This window comes from Canis lupus, chromosome 12 (assembly GCF_003254725.2).
Source record: "Canis lupus dingo isolate Sandy chromosome 12, ASM325472v2, whole genome shotgun sequence".
Classification (NCBI taxonomy): Eukaryota; Metazoa; Chordata; class Mammalia; order Carnivora; family Canidae; genus Canis; species Canis lupus.
Window position 1 is genome coordinate 28,260,287 of NC_064254.1, and position 23,923 is coordinate 28,284,209.

General features: G+C 34.7%; 2 protein-coding genes across 2 annotated transcripts in view; one reads left to right on the forward strand and one right to left on the reverse strand.

The window, feature by feature from the left end:
• Positions 1-23,923, reverse strand: part of EYS (eyes shut homolog) — a 1,522,493-nt gene that overhangs the window by 887,206 nt on the left and 611,364 nt on the right. The gene's annotated exons all lie outside the window — the stretch shown is intronic.
• Positions 16,657-17,355, forward strand: LOC112641819 (zinc finger CCHC domain-containing protein 17-like). The gene has a single exon (XM_035698169.2). It carries the CDS (start codon positions 16,721-16,723, stop codon positions 17,201-17,203), a length of 483 nt encoding a protein of 160 aa, XP_035554062.1. The 5' UTR covers positions 16,657-16,720; the 3' UTR covers positions 17,204-17,355.

The following is a 23,923-nucleotide window of genomic DNA, read 5'->3' on the forward strand; positions in this document are numbered from 1 at the left end:
TGCTCATTTTATTGTTGCTCATGTTTTATTATTGTTTTCCTATTGATTTTTAAAATTTCTTAGGGGCACTTATGTGGTCCAGTTGTTTAAGTACCTAATTCTTGGTCTTGGCTCAGGTCATGATTTCAGAGTTCTAAGATTGAGCCTATGTCAAGCTCAGGACTGAGTGCAGAGTCTCCTTGAGTTTCTCTTCCCTCTCTCTCTGTCCTTCCCCCTGTGCTTTCTCTCTCTAAAATAAATAAATCTTTAAAATTTCCTTACTGATGTATAACTTGCAACAATATTTATCACATTTGTTTCAAATTCTTTTGTTATTAAAGTTAGTTTTTATTGTTTCTTGATGTACAGAATATTTAACATTTTATGTAATCAAATTCATCAATATTTTCTATTTCTCCTTAGGTCATATTGCTAAAGACATTTCCATTTTCTTCTAATATTTATTGGCTTTAATTTTCACCTAACAATCTTTTAACCAATAGGGAATTAATTTTATTGCAAGCCTGTGTACAGACCGAATCATATTCCCCAAATGTATAGCCTATCATCCTGACATATTTTAGTAAGTGCTCTATTTCCCTACACTTATTTTTTTAAAGATTTTATTTATTTATTCATGAGAGACAGAGAGAGAGGCAGAGACACAGGCAGAGGGAGAAGCACACTCCCTGCAGGGAGCCCAATGTGGGACTCCATCCCAGGACTCCAGGATCCCGATCTGAGCTGAAGGCAGATGCTCAACCACTGAGACACCCAAGCACCCACTACACTTATTTTTTATACCACCTTTAACATATAATAAATGTTCTATTCCTTGTTTATGTGTTTATGTCATCTCTCTTTTGGGGATCTATTTATTACCCTTATCATTGGAATTATGTATGCAATTATTAGAAATTGAAAACTACACATTCATAGTTAAACTATCACCTAGCTAATAGCCCCCAACAAAGACACTTAAATTCTCATTTAATAAAAATTTTAAAAATAATATTATTAATGGAATAGGATAGATAATTCAGAAATAGATTCTCTCAGCTAAAGTAACATTTTATCAATAGAAATTAATGGATTACTTAATAGATTGTATTGGGAGATCTATGTGAAATCTGAGAAAGTGGAGATAGGGAAAAAGTTAGATTCTATTTCATATGAGATGTCAAAGTATTTTCAAATCTAACTATTAAGATAGAAATAATAATAGAAAAATACTGATAATTTATATAACTCATTAAGGCAGCTAATATTTATGAATTTTAACAAATGGGGTGATTTTTGTGTGTGTATTCAGTCCTGAGTATGTATATAAATATTTATATATTTATATAAACAGATATATGTACATTCGGCAATGTGGTCCTCCTCTCTGTGCCTTTTCAACATCATATGAGAGTCTTGGTAAAGGCAATAAAAGAAGAAAAGAAAATAAAACTTGGTTTACAGATGATTTTCTATGTAGAAATGCTGAAGAACTGCCAATAAAGCCTAATTCCATTTACATTAGCAAGAAAAAGTGAAATACATAGGTATAAATTTAACACAACATGCACAATATTTATATGAGGTAAATTCTACAACCCTAGGTTAAATAAATAAGGGAGAATTAAATAAATGGAGAGAATACTCTATGTTCATACATAGGAAGATACAATGTTGTGAAAATGTCAGTTCTTCCAAACTTGATCTGTAGTTTCAGTAAAACAGTGAAAAAGCCAGCAAGTTATTGTATGGACAATGACAAACTGATTCTAAAATAATGGTGTAAAGGCAAAAGACCTGGAATAGCAACCCGATATTGAAGGAGAACAACAAAGTTGGAGATTGACATTACCCAACTTCAAGGGTTACTACGGAGCTCTAGTAATTCAGAGTGTAGTTTTGGTGAAAAAATAGACGAAGAGATCAATGGCATAAATAGAGATCCCAGAAATAGGTCCACACAAATATAATCTGATCTTTGTTTTTGTTTTTTTTGTTTTTTTTTTTTTTTTTAAATTTATTTATTTACGATAGTCACACTCAGAGAGAGAGAGAGAGAGGCAGAGACACAGGCAGAGAGAGAAGCAGGCTCCATGCACCGGGAGCCTGACGTGGGATTCGATCCCGGGTCTCCAGGATCGCGCCCTGAGCCAAAGGCAGGCGCCAAACCACTGCGCCACCCAGGGATCCCTAATCTGATCTTTGACAAAAAGAGCAAAGGTAAGTCAATGGAGAAAGGATGTTTTTTTTATAGATGATGTCAGAAATACTGAACATGCACATATTTTTAAAAAAATTATTCTTCACACAGGCCTTATACCTTTTACAAAAATTAACTCAGAATTTATCATAGACCTAAATGCAAGTCACAAACCTATAAACCTCCTGTAAGACAACATATGAGAAAATCTATATGATTTTAGGTTTGTTAATGCATTTTTAAATATCATACTAAAGCACTATTCATGAAAGAAGGAACTGGCGAGTTTCATTGTAATTTTTTTTAGTACTATAGCTTTAAAATTACAAATTTAGGCTTTGTGAAAGACACTGACAGTAGAATGAGAAAACAAACACAGACTGGTAGAAAATATTTGCAAAAGACATGTTTGATAAAGAACTGTTACACAAAATACAGAAAAAGCCTCTTAAAACTCAATAAAAAGAAAATAAACAACTGCATCTTAATATGGGCTAAAGACTAACAGATGCCTAACCAAAGAAGATAAACAAATGGCAACTAGCATGTGAAAGAATGCTCTGCAACACAATCATTAGGGAAATTCAAATTAAAATATCAATGAGATGCCCTACTAACCTATTGTAAGGACTAAAATCCCAAACACCTACAGCACCAAATCCTGGGAAGAATGTGGAGAAATAGTAATTTTTGTTCATTGATAGTGGGAGTACAAAATGGTACAGCCATTTTTGAAGACTAAAGTGAAAAACGTCAATCTGAAAGTGTTACACTGTATGTGATCCCAATTATATGATGTTCTGGAAAAACCAAAACTACTGAGGAAGTAAAAAGATCAGTACTTTCCAGGTGTTGAGGGGGAGGGAGAGAGAGGAATGAGTAGGCAGGGCACCAAAGACTTTTAAGGTAGTGAAAATACTCTACATGATACCCAAATGATAGATACGTGTCGATAGACATTCGTCCAAACTCATAAAATGTATGACATCAAGAATGAACTGTAAATTATGGACTTTGGGTTATTATGATGAGCCAATGTAGGTTCTTTGATTACAATAAATATGTTATTCTGGTGGAGGATGTTGATAATAGAGGAGGCTATGCATGTGTAGCAGAGGGTATATAATAAATCTCTAAACTTCCCCCATTTTGCTGTGAACCTAAAACTTTTAAAAAAATAATGTCTTAAGAAAAAAAAAGATTCCTTTATAGCATGTAAGAATGCAGCATAAAGTCAAATATATACATACACACTGAATTGTGTGTATTTAAATATTTACATTATAGAAGACATCAAAGAGAATATCCTCACAACATTCTATGATTAAAGAAGTTTAATCACTAGTGGATTTATATCCATAATAATGTGAGGAAACACACAAACATAAAGGACTTGTCCTTAAATCTTTGTTATAGCAAGTGATTAATCCTTGATCATGAAACCAGATCTTTGTGCATAATAAAAATCTGGAAGAACTTTTTATGATTTTAGTAATGTAGCTCTTAGATAAGTATATGGATAGTATTGCTTAAAGCAAAATCGGTGTTTTCAGTATGATCTGAGCATTGCCACATGAGCACGCCAAGGGCAACAACTATATAATATCTGATATAAACTGGGGGCAACCTGTGCAACTATAGATGGCCTTCTTCTAAAATTTTCACTAAGTAGTACCAAAAACTCCAAAAAAAGTTGAAAACTTAAGAGAAGCAGAACACAAGAGCCCTGTCTCCACCGACCTTTGCTTTCCCTCTGTCACCATCAAGACCGCACATGATCTTTACTGCTCATCTGCATGTACCCACCGACCATCATCCCATATTTTCCTCAAGTTCTTCTTTTCAGCTTATCTTTTGAGTCAGACAAAAGACCAGCTGTGCAAAGCATCCTATGATGGAAACCAAAATTATCCCTTTAGGTAATAACAACTGCCCTGATGTAGAGCTCTGGTTGGCGAGATCCCTCCAGACCTCAACCACTGACTCACACCTGTGCAGATGGACCATGCAGTGGCTGACAGTCACCCCAACCTGATTATGATGCTAAAATCTCCATCCAAGGAAAAGCACAAACCGCATTAACATAACATACAATGTATGCATGCATGACCTTATGCCTACCTCTGTATCCGATAACAAAACTCCCCTGAGTATACATCCTAACCCTAAATAAAAGAAACCCATTCACCCTTGTTTGGGGAGTCATGGCTTTGGAAGTTACTCCTGTGATATCCTTAATTGCCACAAATAAAGTTTCCCTCCTGTGTCAACTCCAGCTGGTGTGGTCTCTACCTTTAACTCAGCAAGGAATGAACTCATGTTAGTTCAGTTACACCCCAGCTATAGATCTCATGTGGCCCACACTTCACCCGCCCTAAACTAGTTGTTTAAAGGGTCTTGGGTCTTTTTAGGAGAATCTCACAAATTTCACATTAATCTCTCAGAATCTTGCTTTTAATTAAATTTGTCATGTTAATTTTTGCATTAGTTTTCCATTTACCTCTATACATCATTTTCTTAGAAACAAAAATCCCTCCTGATCCTGGACTTATGCCACTCTAGGGCTTTGTTTCCTGTCCTTGAACCTCTCAGTCTTCCATGTTTAAAATACAGTTCCTCAAACTGAATGTGTTAATAACACTTACCTGTTTCTTTTATTTGTTTTTTCTCTTTCATTTTCTTTCTTTTTTTTTTTTTTTTTTTTTAGGAGAGAGGAGCACAAGCAGAAAGGGAGAGTCAGAAGGAGGGGAAAAGAGAGAATCTCAAGCAGGCTCCATGCTAAGCGCAGAGTACCACGTAAGGCTCAATCTCAGGACCCTGAGATCATGACTGCAGCCAAAATCAAGAGTTGGATGCTTAACCAACTGAGCCACCCAGGTGCTCCAACATGTATCTGTTTCCTAATTCTCAGTTACTTCTAATCTGTCCTATCCAAGATTAGATAGTCTCCAAATTTCTTACTTTCATTTGAAACTTCCCACTATAAAATCCACTCTTCTCAGACTAGATTTTTGTCTGGTCCATCTTTGTAATTACTTCCTTTGTTAAACTTACTACATTTTATCTGGTTCCTTGACTCCAACGTGTAGTTCCTCCGTGTGACGGTAAGTTAGAGTATTATAAATAATAATTGTATTTGCAAATATTTAATGTCTGTCTCACAGACTGGTGTTTTGTCCCTGGGGAAAGGTAATCCCAACACCTATCAGATGAGTTTATTTACTTATACTGTAAACTGGGAGTCCACACACAAATGCCTAGAGATGTTTGGTACAGATAGTGTAAATGAGTGAAACTCTCCTGGGTGAAGGCAGCAGAGAATGGTAAGATTGAAAACCTCAAGACTGCTTAAGTCATTCAAAATCAAATCTAAAACTATACCAAGTCCAAGTCAACATACAAGCAAATGAACAGACAAACCAGGTATGAGCAACTCTGCAACCTTGAGCAGGCAGCAAAATTTTTACAAACTCTTTCACCTCCGGTCCGGATATACTTCTACCCCCAAGGCTGCATCTAGTCATTCTGTAATTTCTTATTTGTCTTCATCAAGATTGTTCACATGGTCCACTTTTAACATGTTTTTCTCTTGATAAAATTACTTCAAGTCCGGGGCGCCTGGAGGGCTCAGTCAGTTAAATGTCCCACTCTTGATTTTAGTTCAAGTCATGATTTCAGGGTCATGGGATTGAGCCTTGCATAGAGCCCCGCATTAATCTCCTGCACTCAGTGGAGAGTCTGCTTGAGATTCTCCCTCTCCCTCTCCCCACTGCCCTCCACACTCTCTCTGAAATAAATAGTTTTAAAAAAATTTACCCTGAGGCAACAGAATGTAAGATCAACCTTAGTTCAAATCCCAGATTCTATTTAAGAGCCAAATCACCTGAAGCAAATGATTAACTTGTCTGAGCTTATCTCTTTTATAAAATCAGCATTTTTATTTACATATCAAATGGTTGTGGGAAAATTAAAGGTAAACTACGTAAAAGATTCTAGAACAAAAAAGTAAGATTTTTCATGTTAATCCTCTCCTCACCTTCATACATTCCATATATCGTACATTTTTTATTTGGGCCATAAAACTCTCTTAAGAACAATCTTTCTTTTAACAATTGAACTTTAGGCCAGAACATCTATTGTAGGGAAATATTATGATCTATAGTAAAGATTCCCAATTACTATATTAGTGTTTTTATATGAAAACGTCTTCATGAATTCTTGTTAAAAGTCTAAAACATTACAAGAATATAGAAAAAGAGGTAAGCAGAAAGGCAGTGTATCTAAATTTGAAAACAAAAAAGAAAATTATAAAATATAATTGCTAGGTATTTGTGTTTTGTTTCCTCTGAGACTCATCTCTCAGTGGTGCTGATGTTTTGAAACAACACATCTTGATGAGGTGCAAGTTCTACATACCCTTTACCTTTATCAACTTGCAAAACCTATCAACAAAACAGAGCCTGCTGCAGGACTGCTGTTGTCTATAAAAATGCAAATGGCACTAAATCAAAATGGGCTGCTGAAAAACCAAAAATCAAATATCGTACAAATCACCCAGCTGCCTGGGCTTAGAAAGAGAGGATTTGAAAGCTCATATGCGGACTGATATTGCCAATTGACATACTCTGTTGTTTTAAGCAAACCCTTTAAAAATTCATTGCTTGAGCAGATCTAGCAAACCTGTTTTTCTAGCCAGATATGCTTTTCCTATTTCACTAGCTTATGAAAGTTCATAGGATGAGTTTTAAATTACTCTAAATAGCTATAGGGAATCCTATTTACATCATAAAAGATACACCAACTGAACCAGAGGGGGGTTTATGACAATCTGTAAGACTACACAAAGGTTTTTTCATTGTGTTGCAGGATACATAAGGAGCCATTTTTTGAACATATATATTAAAAAAACCTGTTTATATTCTTATTTAAATATATATGTTTGGCTCTCAAGTAGGCTGTCCATTCTTTAAAGGAGAAATTCTATTCAGTTCTTTGCTGACTACTGCTGTTTCTGTGTAATTATATAAATCATCAGAAATAGTAAGTCTGTCTATATCTAAAATGGCACTGTTCTAAGTTATCACCATATATATCATAATTAGCTTTTACTCTATTTCCAAGTAAAAATATAAATATATGTAATAATATTTTCATTTGGTGCTTAGCAAATGAATACCAATTGCTACACTGTCAAATTGGTATCACAAGCTAAAATGGTTGACACTTGCTGAAAATCTCTTCCCATGCTTCATTAGTTAGACTAAGAAGTCAGGCAGGAACATTCTTGTCATTAGAATCTCTACTAGATTTCAGATGTTATCTAATTATATAGCAGATTGTGATATAAAATAGGCCAGGCAGACTGCTGTATTAAGCGGAACTCTGGCTTCCAGATAATAACATGATTTTGGTTATTATTCTTTATACTTTAGAGTCTCAAAGCACTTGACAACCAATGGTTTTAATTTAGTAGTGAACATGCTATTGGAATGTTGAGTCTGGTAAAGAAATAAATGGCAGGTAAAAGAATAAAGAAACAGAAAGTACGCAAGGCTATGTACTTCTTTTGATTTGTTTATAGTGCTTTAAATATCACACTCTGAGAAGTAATGATCAGGTTTGGGGCTCTCCTTAAATGTGTTCTGTGCTTGCTTTGTTTTTAAAATATTGATTAGTTTTCCTAATGAGATCACAGCAAGTTGTTACTTCTAAATAAAAGCTTTGCTACAGGTTGCAAGTAGTGAACACTATAAACTATAAGTAATAAAATGCTTGCAATTTCTTCTTTGTTTTAAATTGAGAATATTTATCTTTTGGAATATAAGGTATATATGAGGTGTTCTGGGGGAAATTAACAACCTTCATGCTCTAACTTACTTTATCCTCTTTCTATAAACCTTAAATTCTAACAACAACAAAACTATCCTAATCTGAAGAAATTGCCATGAATTTGAAAATAATCTCAAGACCATGGGGGAATTAATTAAGAAATGAACCCTACATTTATCTAGTGACAGTAGATAATATTAAAGTATAGAGAACTATGAATATGAATATTTAAGGATAACATGCTTTAGTTTCTATGAGATTCCAAACCAATTAAATAGCTGATTATATGTTTTCTTTTAAATTAACTAGTTGACTTAGTTTGTTCCTTTTTTTTTATAAAGGATTTTATTTATTCATGAAAGACACACAGAGAGGCAAACACATAGTCAGAGGGAAAAACAGTCTCCCCATGGGGAGCCTGATGCGGGACTCAATCCCAGGATCCCAGGATCAGAACCTGAGCCAAAGGCAGATGCTCAATCACTGAGACACCCAGGTGCCCCAGTTTGTTCCTTTTAGAAAGGTACTGGTAGGTGTAGTATTGTAATAATGAATGGCTCAAAGTCTGGCTGCTACTGAGAACACAGTATATGTTCACACACATGTCAGATAACAGAATTTGGGTGGGGGGTGATGCCTTTATGGCTAGTGAAGAATTTATCTTGTCCTGAAGCTAAGAATGCCAATGATCATGAAGAGGAATAAGCCACATTTAAAATGGGCCTTATATAAGGTAAGATATTGCTTGCTCCTTATTCAAGAAATTTGCAAAAACTTGGGCTCCAAGTGTTGGAAGATAAAATGTAAAAAGTCCAAATATGTGTGACAGTTACACATATAGAAAGAGAAGACCATGTACCCTAAGGCATTCTCCTCCCATCCTTTGCCTGTCAGATTCACCCAGTCCTGATAGACTAGAATCAAGAGAACCTCCTGCTCCATTGTTGCTTTTCTCTAAGAATTTAAGCATGAAGCCCTCACACAACAACAATTACAACAACAACAAAAAAAGTCGCTTAGGCTTGGGATGTCAAAAAAATGAGAAGACAGGCCATTGACTCAAAGAGAATATTTCCAAAACACATATGAATAAAAAGCTGGTATCTAAAATACAAAAAGAACTTATAAAATTCAACAATAAGAAAACAGCAGAATTAAAAGATGGCGAAATATTTCAACAGATACCTTACAAAAGAAAATATACAGATGGCAAATAAACATATCAAAAGATGCTCAACATCATCCATCATTAGGAAAATGAAAACTAAAACAAGACATCACTAGACACCTATTAGAATGTACTGTCCAAAACACTGACAAAACTAAATGGTGACAAGGATGTAGAGCATTAGAAACTCTCATTCATTGCTGGTGGGAATGTAAAATGTTACAGGCACATTAGAAGACATTTTGGCAGTATTTTTAGAAAAATAAACATACTCTTTTCCTACAATCAAATAATCATATTCTTAGGAATTTACCCAAATGATTTGAAAATATGCCCACAGAACAAACAAACCAGCCTGGAGACAAATATTTATAGCAAGCTTATTCAAAATTGTCAAACCTTGGAAGCAACCAAGATGTGCTTCAATAGGTGAAAGAATAGATAAACTGTGGTACATCCAAACAATGGGATATTTTTCAGTGACAAAAGAAATGAGCAATCAAGCCACTGAAAAAGGAATCTTAAATGTTTATTGTTAAGTGAAAACAGCTGATTCTAAAAGGCCAATTATATGGTATTCTAGAAGGTGAAACTATGGAGACAGTACAATGATCAGTATTGCCAGGGGTTGACAGTGGGAGGATGCAAGAATAAGTAAAGAGATACTTTAAGAACAGTTAAACTCTGCTGTATCGTAATTTAACAGTAAGCTAATGCCATTGTACATTTCTCAACCCATAGAATAGTAACCCACAGTAAACCACGGACTTCAGTTAATAATAATGTGTCAGTGTTGGTTCATTAACTGTACCAAATGCAAGATGTTACCACACTCATGCAAAATGTTAATTATAAAAGGAAATTGGAGAGGGGGGAGTGGGGTGTATGGGGACTTTTTGGACTTTTTATTCAATATTTGTGTAACTTTAAACTTTTTTAATAGTCTATTATTTAAAAAAAATAAAAATTTAAGAAGAGTTTCTTTGTGGATTAACTGCTGAAGAGGTGACCAGAAGCAGTTCAGTAATTATGCTCTCCCTCCTCTGGGAATCATGTGTCTCCAGGGCCTACCATATAACATTGTTTATGTGAATAACACTCTCTAGACTTATGAAGTGCTTAAGCTGCACAAAGGCATTCAGCAGCTACACTCATCTCGTTAAGTATAAGCCAAACACAATTCAGGTCTTGGTATTTGGTGCTTTCTGGACATAAATACCAGGGTCTGACATCCTTAGGTCAACATGGGTCAAATATGTAAACACTGGAGGGATAACCATTATAAAAGAAAGATGACCTAAGCTAAATGAAGCAGATTTTTAAATCAGAAGGATTAAAAATAAGCCTGTTATACAGTTCTAAATATATAAGGAAGGATATAAGCAATAAGAGGCAGAGATAAGATCTCATTTAAAAGTAGATTTCTAATATACTAAAAATTTAATAGGTGAAGAAAAGAACATGGTAGTTGGGATTTTTATATATCTTGATTATTATAGCCGAAACAAAAATGAATGTTTTTTTTTAAGATTTTATTTATGTATTCATGATAGAGAGAGAGAGAGGGAGAGAGAGGCAGAGACACAGGCAGAGGGAGAAGCAGGCTCCATGTCGGAGGCCAGATGTGGGACTCGATCCCAGGGCCCCAGGATCCGCCTGGGGCCAAAAGCAGGCGCTAAACCACGGAGCCATCCAGGGATCCCCAAAATGAATGATTTATAAGTTTAATCTGAGGAATGTACTGGCTATGTCTACAATAGTGCTCTAATCCCATAATGAATACAGACACACAATCAACATGGCTGCCATCCTAAAATGTGAATAAGGAATTTTGTGTATTTTTCAAGTTCTGTTGCTATTTTTGTGAAGTTATACAAGTTATTTAAATGTTATACATTTGGTGGTCTTCATCTAAAAAAAAAATATATGACTGCATTGCTTTGAAGATCTTTTAATGGTCAAGATGATATAATATTGCATTACATTATAAGACCTCATTTTTAAAAGCTACAATAGTACTTCATTTTTCAGTATATATAGTACTATAACATAATACTATAGTAAAACACTATATTAGTATAAGTACTATGTAAATAATGAAATAATCAATGATGCCTAAAGAAATTAGAAATAGACTAGTAGGAGAAAATTTATAGAATTCATAAGATAGTAAATTTTGCCTACCATTCTTATGGTTCAAGCATGCTCCTTACAAAAATAATGAATAATAAGTGCTATTAATGGTTCATAAAATAATTAAATGGTTCATATAGTACCTTGTAGATTCAAAATCTATTTTTTAAAATAAAGAGTAGTCTTGGATTCATAGCCTTAGATATGGATTAATTTAGAAAGCTGTGCTTTCCAAAAGAAAACCAAAGAATCCAAAAACATGAGGAACTTTTTCCATTAACATTAAATAATTGTATAGGCACAATAATAATATGACAAGGAGAGAATTTTTAGATCCTCCTAAAGACATTATACACTCTCCTACTGTTTAGCTGACAGATTCTGTTATCAAAAATAAAAGAGATTCCTTTAACATTTAATTAATTTCCTCATCTTTTTATTTTTAAACAAGATCACAACAACATTGTACCCTGTAGCCCTGAATATTTCATAATTTTTCCAACTAGTATTCTAAATTATGAACTATCAACAAATTCAAATGGATTACATGTTTGACCTTTCCAGTGAATTTTATTATTGTCCTCTGCTTTTCCATTGCTATGCCCTGCTAGTTCCTACTGTACAGAATTGGTTACATTAAATTGTACCTTCAATGCAATATAATGCCTGGTGGGGGTTCTATGCTAATTTATGAGCTTCTTAGTCAGTAGCTCTAGTGAGAATATCCAGCATTCACACCAACTAAATAATATAGGCTAGAAATAATATCTTAACAGAGTCACATTTTCCAGAAATTTTGCAGAAAGGGTGTCATGATCTGAATGCCAGGTAATTTTCAGTTTATTCCTCAAAAAAGAAAGGTAAATCTGACTTTAATCATACCTGGAACTTGCATTCCAACATAGGGGGAATTACTGGAACCTAGCAATGGGGAAGTGGTACTAATTAATCAAGTATCCTTGCAAAAATTCAGTTGGTTCAATTTAAGGAACAGTTAGTTTTATGGCTCAGGATCATCCTAACTAATTCTCAGTAGTCTAGTTTAGGACCATAAATGCAGGATAAATCTGTAGCTTACTATTCACACAATTTAAATTGCAATTGTAATGTAAGTTGTATTCTTATCAAGATAAAAACACCACACAGTGCAATCTCTAGTCTCTACCTGATCCAACCAACAATAAAATCATGGTAGGGAGGGATCCTTGGGTGGCTCAGTGGTTTGGCGCCTGCCTTCTGCCCAGGGTGTGATCCTGGAGTCCTGGGATCAAGTTCCACATCGGGCTCCCTGCAGGGAGCCTGCTTCTCCCTCTGCCTGTGTCTCTGCTTCTCTCTCTCTGTATCTCTCATGAATAAATAAATAAAATCTTTAAAAAAAGAAATCATGGAGGGTAACTTACATCATTTGTGCAAAAGACCAAAAATTTTGCCTGTCTCCTGAGTGTCACACAATGTCCCTTCTCTTGGGTTCCAGCTCTTCTGTATTACTTAGGCTAGAAACCAATTTTCAATGAACAAATTTTTCCCTTCCAGTAAATATCTAAGAGACTATTTTAATACACAATGATATTCTAAACAACCGAAGTCTAAGTCGTACATAATATACACAGAACAAGAAATGAATGGAATGCTTTCATGGGCATATAAGTGAACTTCTGGACCAGTACTGAAGTGCATATCTTTGGATTATTTTTTCTCATCACTTCAATTACTTACCAATTATAGAGTCATTCAATGGCAACAATATTGTATTCTAAACATATTAATATAAGTGTAGGTCATTTTTTATTAAAGATTATTTTATAAAAATCTTGGAGATTAGAGGGTAAATTAAGAATTATACAATAATAAATGAAATTGAGATCTGATTAATCAATGTAATTCTAAACATGGGTAAAACAAAATCTAGGGGCTCCTGGGTGGCTCAGTCAGTTAAGCATCTTCTGTCAGCTCAGGTAAGAGAAAAATAACCAAGTATAATTAATTTTTATTTAGTAAAATTTTCAGCAGAATGCACATTATTCAGCCATATTTTCCTCCCAGATTTCTATTTCAGGGATACTATTTCAAAAAATTTTAATTTTTCTGAACCATCTATATTCTTAATAGTAGAAGAATATTTATAGAAACTTATCGTTATTTAGTTTACATTATAAAGATACTTTCTGAGGTATTAGTAAAGTCCTCATGCAGATATCCTTTGAGGGCTGTTTTGTATGCTTCCATGTATTTTAAACGTTGTATAACTTCTTTTATAACTATTTTTAAAGATGTTTTAACCCACTGATGGGTAAAGGCATTATACCTACCAATTTTAGGTATGGGATATTTTAGTTTGGAGAAATTAAAATTATTGTTATTATCCATAGAATTTAATTTTTAGTATATCTTATTATCTAATCATTATAAAGAGATGGTATTAATAACCAAGATAGTTTCAGAGTTTCACAATAAGAAAAAGCAGAATTAAAAGATGGCAAAATATTTCAAGAGACACCTTACCAAAGAAAATATACAGATGGCAAATAACATATCAAAAGATGCTCAACATCATCCATCATTAGGAAAATGAAAACTAAAACAAGACATCACTAGACACCTATTAGAATGTAATGTCCAAAACACTGACAGTAACATTTTCCACAGAACTAGAACAAATAATACTAAAACTTGTAGGGAATCACAAAAGACCTCAAATAGTTAAAGCAATCTTGAAAAATAAGAATAAAACTGTAGGTATCATAATCTCAGATTTCAGGATATATTACAAAGCTATAGCAATCAAAGGAGTATAACACTGGCACAAAAAAAAAAAAAAAAAAGGAAAGGTACATAGGTAATGGAACAGAATAGAGAGCCAGAAACCCATGCTTATATGATTAATTAATCTACAACAAAGGAAGCAGGAATATACAGCAGGGAAAAGACAGTCTCTTTAACAGACATTATCTATGGACAATGAGATCTTGCCATTTGCAATAATATGGATGGAACTAGAGGGTATAATGCTAAGTGAAGAAAGTTCAACAGAGAAAGATAAACACCATAAGATTTCACTCATATATGGAATTAAAAACAAAACAAAACAGAGAAAATAGGAGAACAACCAAAAGAGAGACTCTTAACTACAGAGAACAAATGGATGGCTACCAGAGGAGAGTTGGGTGAGGGAGGGGTGAAATATAAGGGAATTAAGACTTATCTTGATGAGCACCAATTAACAAATGGAACTACTGAATCACTATATGAAACTAATGCAACACTGTATTTTAACCCTGCCGGGAATTAACATTTTTAACAAGACCAGAAAAAAAAAAAAAAATGAAAGAAAGAAACACAGACACACACTGAAGAATAAAATACACTCCTCATTGAAATTTGGGATATCTCAAACATTCATGAAGTTAGGAGAAAGAAATTAATGAAGTTAAATAAATTTTAACAGGCCTAGTGCGTGATATATAAAGGTCTGAAATTCATTTTGTAAAACTATCATGAAACTGAAGCCAAATTTGATGTTTTCTTGTTTTCACAGTAAAAAATAAATCAGGGGCTATCTGAAATTCTGTCATCACCATGTCACAACTATAAAATTTAATAAAAATTTACTGTCTTGAAAATTTTTTCTTTTAAACATTTATGCAAAGGAATTAGTCTTTTGATTTCCTTTCATCAATATTTTAAAGGTATTTTCTAAAGATGAATCCATGAGAAAAGAAGTGAACATATATTTACTTCTCAAATAACGGTCTAAGTTGTAAAATCAAAACAGAAAACTGAGTGAATACAATATTTTTAAGTTTGCATTTCTTATGCCATTGTTGATTTGTAAAACAAATGTGCTTTTTATTAATCAAATCTATTGATTAATTATATTATCTATTCGAATTATCTATTCTGAATGGAAATGGTCCTTATGTCTCAGAATGTTGGAATGCTTCTCACAGAATGACAAGTTTTGGAAGGAGAGGATAGAAGTGACTCCAAGGTAGAGTTGCTAGATTTATACTAAATAAAAATACAGGATGCCCAGTTAAGTTCGATTTTCAAGTAAGTGATGAACAATTCTTAGCATAGGTATTTCCTAAATTTGTATGCACTTTTCTTATTGATGTACTAGCCCCACTCCAGATCTAAAATCAGAATGTCTGGGGATAGGGGCTATGGCATCTCTTTTGTTACAAAGTTCATCAGTGATTCTAATGTGCAGCTAAGGTTGAGAAACACAATGCATAGTGATTATTTATTAATCAAACCTCCTATGTGATATATACGATAATTACACCGCCACACCGCACAACAAATCCAGAGATAGTTAAACAGCCCTTGTACATCCTGTTAGCCACAATATCATTGGAGAGTAAGCTATTGGTGCCACTATCTATTTCATTTCCTTATGTTCAAGGTTATCAGAAAATGTGTGTAAAAGTGAAAATAATGCCTATTATAAAACTGTTTAATGTATGAACAATTTAATTTCTTATATACTAGGTACCAAGTTTCATCTCTTAAAATATACAAGAGTGTTGAGGGTGCTAAATATGATAGAGTGATTAGGAAATTGATTGTATCAGGAAACCTAATCATCTACTTTCTTGGTATTCCATTTAGCTTTTTTGCGTTACTGTTTCTTCATTGGAAAAATTGATAGTTTGATTTGGTGACTGTCTAGTTTAAAATATCTATGATCTAGTGCTTAAAATGGTCCTTGGAAAAACTAAGATTCGCACACATAAGTTATTAGATGATCAATGTCTTGTGACTATTGTCATTAAAGACATACATTCTAATAAGAGCATTGTAGAAATAAAATAGATGATTATAGGTATTTATGCTCCATACTTGTCATTAGGGAGAATTTTTATACACAATTAAATGTAGACTACAAATTTGCAGAGTACAATTTAGAGCAACACTGAACCTTTCAAGATACTGAAACTCAGTTTTGGAGAAAGTAAATGTGTCTTGCTTTCAGCTTACTTGCACGAATAATCAATGACCAATTTTAGGGTCATCAAGTAGGAACAACAAACTTCCATGAATTTTAATTAAGATTTAGCTTGCTCAATGGACACAGAGACATCTCTTTAATACTATCTAACTGCTAGCGACTGATACTATTTCTGTAACAGACTAAAGTGAGGCTTTTTATTCTAATAATAATTAATAGGCTATTAGGTTCTTTTTTTCCCTTCTAATCTCCCCTGGGATAAGCACATTCCACATTAATTTTTCTTATATTTTTAACTTCACTATAAAATATAGGGATGATTATTTTCCTTTATTAGAATTTTTGGGGTTTGGTTTTGGCATTTCGCGCAATGCTGCGGCCGGGAGACCAGGGAGCTGACCCAGAGACACTTGAATTAACTTTGGCAGAAGAGAAATGGAGGAGCCATAGAACATTAAGGATGAGTTCAGGAAGACCCGAGACCATGGAGAACTTGCCTGCTCTCTACACTATTTTCCAAGGAGAGGTTGCTATGGTTATGGACTATGGAGCCTTCATCAAAATCCCTGGCTGTTGGAAGCAAGGTCTGGTCCATCGAACTTACATGTCATCCTGTCGTATGGATAAGCCCTCTGAGATAGTGGATGTTGGAGACAAAGTGTGGGTGAAGCTTATTGGCTGGGAGATGAAAAATGATAGGATAAAAGTATCCCTATCCATGAAAGTCGTCAACCAAGGAATTGGGAAAGACCTTGACCCCAACAACGTTATCACTGAGCAAGAAGAGAGGCGGCGGCGGTCCTTCCAGGATTACCCTGGGCAGAAGATCACCCCCGAGGCTGTCCTGAACACCACCTGCAAGAAGTGTGGCTGTAAAAGGCCACTTTGCAAAGGATTGTTTTATGCAACCAGGAGGGACCAAGTATTCTCTGATACCGGATGAGGAAGAGGAGAGGAAGAGGCAAAGTCAGCAGAGTTTGAGAAGCCTGACCCCACAAGGAATTTTTCTAGAAAAAGAAAAAAGGAAAAGAAGAAAAAAAAAACATAGAGACAGGAAGTCATCTGACTCTGACAGCTCAGACTCTGAGAGTGACACAGGCAAGAGGGCAAGGCACACATCAAAAGACAGCAAGGCAGCAAAGAAGAAGAAGAAAGCATCTGCCTGAATGAGTTGTTGTTAACTTATGGTTCCTGGTCCCTTTGCAAGTGACCCCTGCAGCTCACCCATTCATTCATTCAACTTCCTTCATTCAGCAGGAGGGCCTATTACCCTCTCCAGCTGCCACCGCCAGAGCCAGATTCACGGGACTACTGCACGGGGGTCCAGGCTGCAGCCACAGGTACTGCTGTGGAGGCGAGTCTGGCTGTAGTTGGGAGAACAGTGATGCTCCCCCCCACCCCGGTTGGGTCGGCCCTGGGCTGATTGGTGAGTGATCCCTGCGGCGTCCCACACAGGGGCAGAGGGAGACCAGCAGGCGGAGGGAGAACATGGTAAGAAGTGGTGCTCACTTTCTCCATTCCCCCAGCGTGATTCTACCAGGCTACAGGGACAGCCCGAAAACCATTGTTTGCAGCGACTGAGCTTGTGGGACCCTCGGCCAGACCCCTGAACCACATAGCTCAAGCCAAGATCATTGCTTTACTTTGTATTTGCTACTGTGCGAGTCAATTGGTTCCACTTCAGGTCTCTGCTTAAATTCCTGGCATAAATGGAAGGTGTTTGGTTTTAAAAATAAAATAAAATAAAATAAAATAAAATAAAATAAAATAAAATAAAATAAAATAAATAATAAATAAATAATTAAATTAAATTAAATTAAATTAAAATAATAAAATTAAAATAAAATAAAATAATAAAATAAATAAAATAAAATAAAAATTTTTGGTAACTGCTTCATAGTTTACAGATATGTTTTTTTTTTTAATTTTTATTTATTTGTGATAGTCACAGAGAGAGAGAGAGAGAATGAGGCAGAGACACAGGCAGAGGGAGAAGCAGGCTCCATGCACCAGGAGCCCGACGTGGGATTCGATCCCGGGTCTCCAGGATCGCGCCCTGGGCCAAAGGCAGGCGCCAAACCGCTGCGCCACCCAGGGATCCCTACAGATATGTTTTATCAAATACATCTGTATATTTTAATCTGAAGATGAAATAAATGTGTCATTAAGCACTACATATAAAATAAAAGTTGTAAAAGGATGAGAATTAGCCTGTTTTCAATTATATGTTATTTTTCTCACCCTTAAGTAATAAAAGAAACTTGTATGTTTATTTTCAGCCCCTAATAGTTTTAGTATTTATGATTCAAGTACATTATTCTATTTATCTCTTCATGAAGCCCTAAAGGAAAATCAACTTAAAAAACGTCAGGTAAAACTATCTTCCTGTCTTCTGATGTGCCCATTGTATATGTAAAATTATTATATACATTGTGCTGATACATAAACACAAATTGCAAAATGTATCCTATGCAGATGAAAATCGGAATTCAGCATCCTTTCAATGACTTAAAAACATATGTGTGTGGTCAATGTCTACAGCACAAAAAATCAATTACTGTAATTTTCTAGCTAGCCAAGATATTTGTCTTTCATTAGAGTCATCAAAAACTGTCAGGTGGAAGGGGAGGTGGGCAGGGGGTGGGGGTGACTGGGTGACAGGCACTGAGGGGGGCACTTGATGGGACGAGCACTGGGTGTTATTCTATATGTTGGCAAATTGAACACCAATAAAAAATAAATTTATAAAAAAAAAACTGTCAGCAAATTTAAAAATCTTTAATAATCCAAATTCTTAAATATCCCAAAAGTAGGTTTGAACTTTCTGCACCTCCACTCTGCTTTTGGAAGCCACATTTGGCCAATATTTACCAAACTGACAACTGTTTGAAAGGCAGATTCTTAAAAAAAAAAAAAAAAAAAAAGGCAGATTATTTGGAGAAACAAATTATTTTTTATAACAGAAATTTAAACAAAATATAATTTGGAAGTGTCTGCATGATGAAAAGATAATGTGTACATTATCTTACAAAGTTCAGTTCAATATCAAAAATATTTTGATATTTACCATAAACTTTATGTTTTTTGGGTCACTTTTATATTTGTATTTAATATTGATTATATGAATATTAAAACTTCTTTCAATATTCTAATATTATTTGTGATATCTTCTTAATCTAATTTATGAGTTTTGCCTGTATTTTATTGCATTAATCTTTCTGTTCTTTCTATATAACCAATTCTTATTACCTTTCTTCCAATCTCTTTGAGGTTACTGTTTTTCTTCTAATTATTGAGTTAAATAGTTGGTCTGCTGGATACTTTGTATTTTATAATATGTGCTTTAAAAAATATAAATTCCATTTCTATAATTCTGTTTTACCTGTATCCAAATATCTAAATATGTCATAATATTCATTCTTATTTTTATTTTGTCCAACTGTGAGATGGCTTTTTAACTTCCTTTGTTTTTTTTTTTTTTGTTATAGACAAAATTATTAGACATGTTTGCATTCTGACTACTTATCTTATTTCTTTCACTACAACATAAGTTCTCTGATAGCAGACTTTTTGTCTGCCTTGTTCATTATTTTATTCTCTCAATCAGAAGAGAGCCTGGAACATAAAAAATCTTGGTAGTTACTTATTTGATTCCAGAGGTTTCAGCTGTCTTGACTAGCTTTTATATTATTAATTTCTTCACTTGGATTCCTATAATCAATGATGGTGTAAATTGAACCATCATATACTTTTTGCAGAGGCTGGAGTTTTCAGTTTATCACAGTTTTTCCCTCCACCTATATTCTTTGGGTTGGATAAGAAGTTCCTTTATTATAATATTGTTCAGTTTGTGAGTTTAAGGTGGTTCCAGGTTTCCTTTCACAGATTGTGCAGCACCTAGGGAATCGTTTGCATCAGGGTCGTTTTTCTGTCTTTATGACTTGATAAGACCCATATTGTCTTGTGCCTGTGGATTTAGTAAAATCTTAGACTGAATTTTCTAGAGAACATACAAATATATATTTGCATACATGCAAATAATGGAGTTGGCAGCACTTTAGCAGGACTTTATAATCTACCTTTAATTGCCTTTCCCATTTCTGGCCCCTGGCAGTTTCTATTTCTTCAAGTTTGGCTACCTATTAAAATTTCCTCTATTATAGTTTATCTAGCATTTGTATTTGGTTGTGCTAATCTTTCTTGTTAAAATCTCACATGCTTTCTTTAGATAAGTCTTGATTTAAAATGAATGGCCCCAAGTTGCTGACCTAAGAACTATTCTTTTTCCTTAAGGAAAATGTATACAAACTAAAGGATTATCCTCTAAAAGCTACCATATTTCAGAATATTTCAGAATTCCTACAGCACTTACTGTTAGACCCATAGATCAAACACCACCAGGTAATGGTTTCTCCTCTTAAACACATTCTTCCTTATTATCATGAGAAAACTATATTTATCCTAATATAAGATTGTTTCAAGAGTCCAAAACTGAACATGTTTCACCTTTGCTAGTCTTGACATCTAACATTGCATCATAGTCTGATAACTGCCAAGATGGCCAAAGCCAAAGTCTTTTAACAGCACATTAATTCCATAAATATTTGTTGTACTTTTATTCTTTGTCGAACATTATTTGTTATTATGTACTGTGCTAGTTGCTGAAGGTATAGAGCTAAATAAGGTATACAAAGTCCTTACCATCATGGATCTTAATTTCAAAAGGGGGACCAATCAAAAAGGGCAAAGCCTGGTTAACTCAGCCTCACTGCAATCCTTCAAAATGTCAAGAAATATTTCAAGAATTCCTTCTATATTTCAGGGGTGCAGTGACCAAGAAAATAAGAATTCTGCATAGCTCTTATAGTCATGTAGGAACAAGAGGCATTGAGACCAGCACACCACTAATTAAATAACTATAGGTGTGGGAAGCACCACCTGAGAAAAAGGTTATTTTAGAAATTATAGCAGAGTATAGTTGGGGTTTTATAATGAACACATCTTACTATTTTAGACATTCTAGCCTGGCTACACTGAGTTTTTACCTTGGGAGTTGGATAGTTTTTATCAGTTCAACTTTTGAGCATGCATGCAGTCTTCACCCCGTTGGTCTTCAATACTGGTGCGCCTGCCAAATCATCTTAACTGACTTTCACTTACTGATACTGATCCTCAGACAGTCTAGGCTTAAGAAAACCTGGTCCATCCATATCTTGCCTATAATCTAGAATCCTCCCTCCCTCAATCCTCCGCATGTTTTTCTCGATACTTTTGTTTGTTTTGGTTTTGTTTGGTTGGTTGTTTTTACTTTCCTTTCCTCAAGGGCCCTTGGTTGGAAGTTTAGCCTTCTTTGGAACTCAGCTACTTTAATGACAAATCCTGGGATGGTTCTCAAGTTTCTCTTTTCTCCCTCTGAGAAGATGAGATGCTTTTATATGCTCCCAAGAAGGTTTGCTGATTTAACTCTTGGCTTTCAGTTGCTTGCTAATCACATTCAGCCTTTTCTTTTTAATCCTGTTTCTAGATGTCAGTAGAGTTTGGCAATACCATAAACCCAATTGTCCTTGACATTATTATTTCTCTCATGCTTTTCAACATTTAACCAGTTATTGGATCCTCTTTCACTGGTAAACCATCCCAATTTATTACCAGTGAAATTTAAGTAATTTTACCATTACCTTGTGCGAGGCAATCTGTGATTCATCTTCACGGTGGTGGGGTCCCCATTGCCAGTTAGGCAGTGGGTGATCTACCTCAAAAAACATTTTATCACTCACTTTCTCAGAAAATTCCTGACACAAGCTATCACAGTTTGGGTCATTTATTTCATTATTACACATGATTGATAGCTTGAGTGACCTAAAATTTGAAAAGCATTTTTCTTAAGATTCGGTAGTCATTTTTCCCCTCATTTATGATTTTTAATATTATGCAGTAGAATTTTTACTAATCCTTTGTATGTTATTTTTAAAAGTTTTTTTCTTATCTTAAAACAGGACCATCTTTTCAGTTTTCTTTTTATTTCTAATTTTAGTGTAAAGTTAAAATGGTTTTATGTTTTAATTAATTTTTCTAGGCCCTTGTCAAGCTCTTTCCAATCTACAAATGGATGAATGGACTTCAGTTCTCAGAAATGGTAATGAAACATTCCATTATTAATTTCCTCCTGTCTGTTATTTCTGAGAGTACTAAAAATCAAATGTTGGATCATCTGAAACTTTTACTAATTTTCTCATCTGATCCTCTCATTTTGTATCCTTGTGTTTTTCCGGAAGGAGAGAGCACCTACTTTCTGGGAAATTTTCTTAATTTTATCACTCAAGCTTTCCCCTAAATTTTTAATTTTTTCTATGATTCTTTTGTTTAGTTTCCCAAAGCTCTTTTTATGTTCTTTGAATTTAATTTTGATAGTGTGCTGTTTTGTGGTTGTTTTTTTAAGTGGATGTACATGTTGCTTGCTTTCTAAGGTTATCAATTATATTTTTGAATTTTTTTTTCCTGCTCCTGCACTGCCTTCAATTCCTTTGAGTTTCTCTTTAATGTTTCTTTGTTTGATACCTTTTAGATTTCTCCAGATGTCTAAGTGATCCTTGTCCACCTGATCATATTTAAGAGTGAGGCACTAAATATCAGATTGGCAGTTTGTTGTGCATTTGCAAATTATAAGGGTCAGGTATAGATGAAGGTGACTAAGGAGGACATGAAGGTGACATGACTATTTCACCAGTACCTCCAACAGTTAATATGTCCTTCCCCAGGGAGGGAGGATTGGTGCTATCTGTAGCCTACAAATTGTGAGTGTGAGTGCCTATGATCTGGCAGCTGAAACAGGGGTTTAGACCCTCACCATTTAATGTGTAGATATTCATTATTCCCGGGTTTCTTCAGCATGATACTTCCTACTTTAGCAGTGACTACTGCTCACAACTCCAAATTCCTTCTGTTTTTTTCTAGAGAGTAGATTTTCAATATTCTGCCTATTTGTTCATATGTTATGTGAAACAGGGATAAAGGGAATAACCAAGTACTTGGAAAGTGGAGTATATACAGATGTTAAAATGGTTCTAATAGTTGGGGCACCTGAGTGGCTCAGTTGGTTGAATGTCAACTCTTGGTTTCAACTCCGGTTGTGATCTTATGGGTCTTAATCTCATGGATTGTGGGATGGAGCCCTGCATTGGGGCTCTGAACTCAGCAGGCAGTCTGCTTGAGGATTCTCTCCCTCTGTCCCACCCTGCTCATGGTCTCTCTCTAACTAGTATATAAATCTTAAAAAATAAAACAATAAATGCTTCTAATAGTGACATTCAAGAGCCTTCTTTTTTCAGTTCCATCTTCAGCCTTGCCTTCACAGGTAGCAAATGCCTCCAATGCCTCATCCTTTTAAGAATACTTCACTTTATTTGGCAGTTTGTTTCTCAATTTCTCTCCTTATAATCACTTTCTTTTTGTCTACAAAGCTAACAAGTTAGCAGCTTTCATCTTTCAATTAACATCTTTTCTCTTGTGATCCCCTATCTTTGTTTCTTTGCTCTGTGGAACTGTTTCTTTCAAAAAATCCATGAAATAGTTATTTTAGTAGTGTTTGTGGAACTTGCAGTGATAAAGACATGTGTGCTCAATCTGCTATGTATAACCAAAAGTCCATAAGTCACCTTGAAAA

What these genes read in the sequence shown, in the direction of transcription:
- LOC112641819 (XM_035698169.2), top strand. Translation starts at nt 16,721, where the DNA reads ATGAGTTCAGGAAGACCCGAGACCATGGAGAACTTGCCTGCTCTCTAC.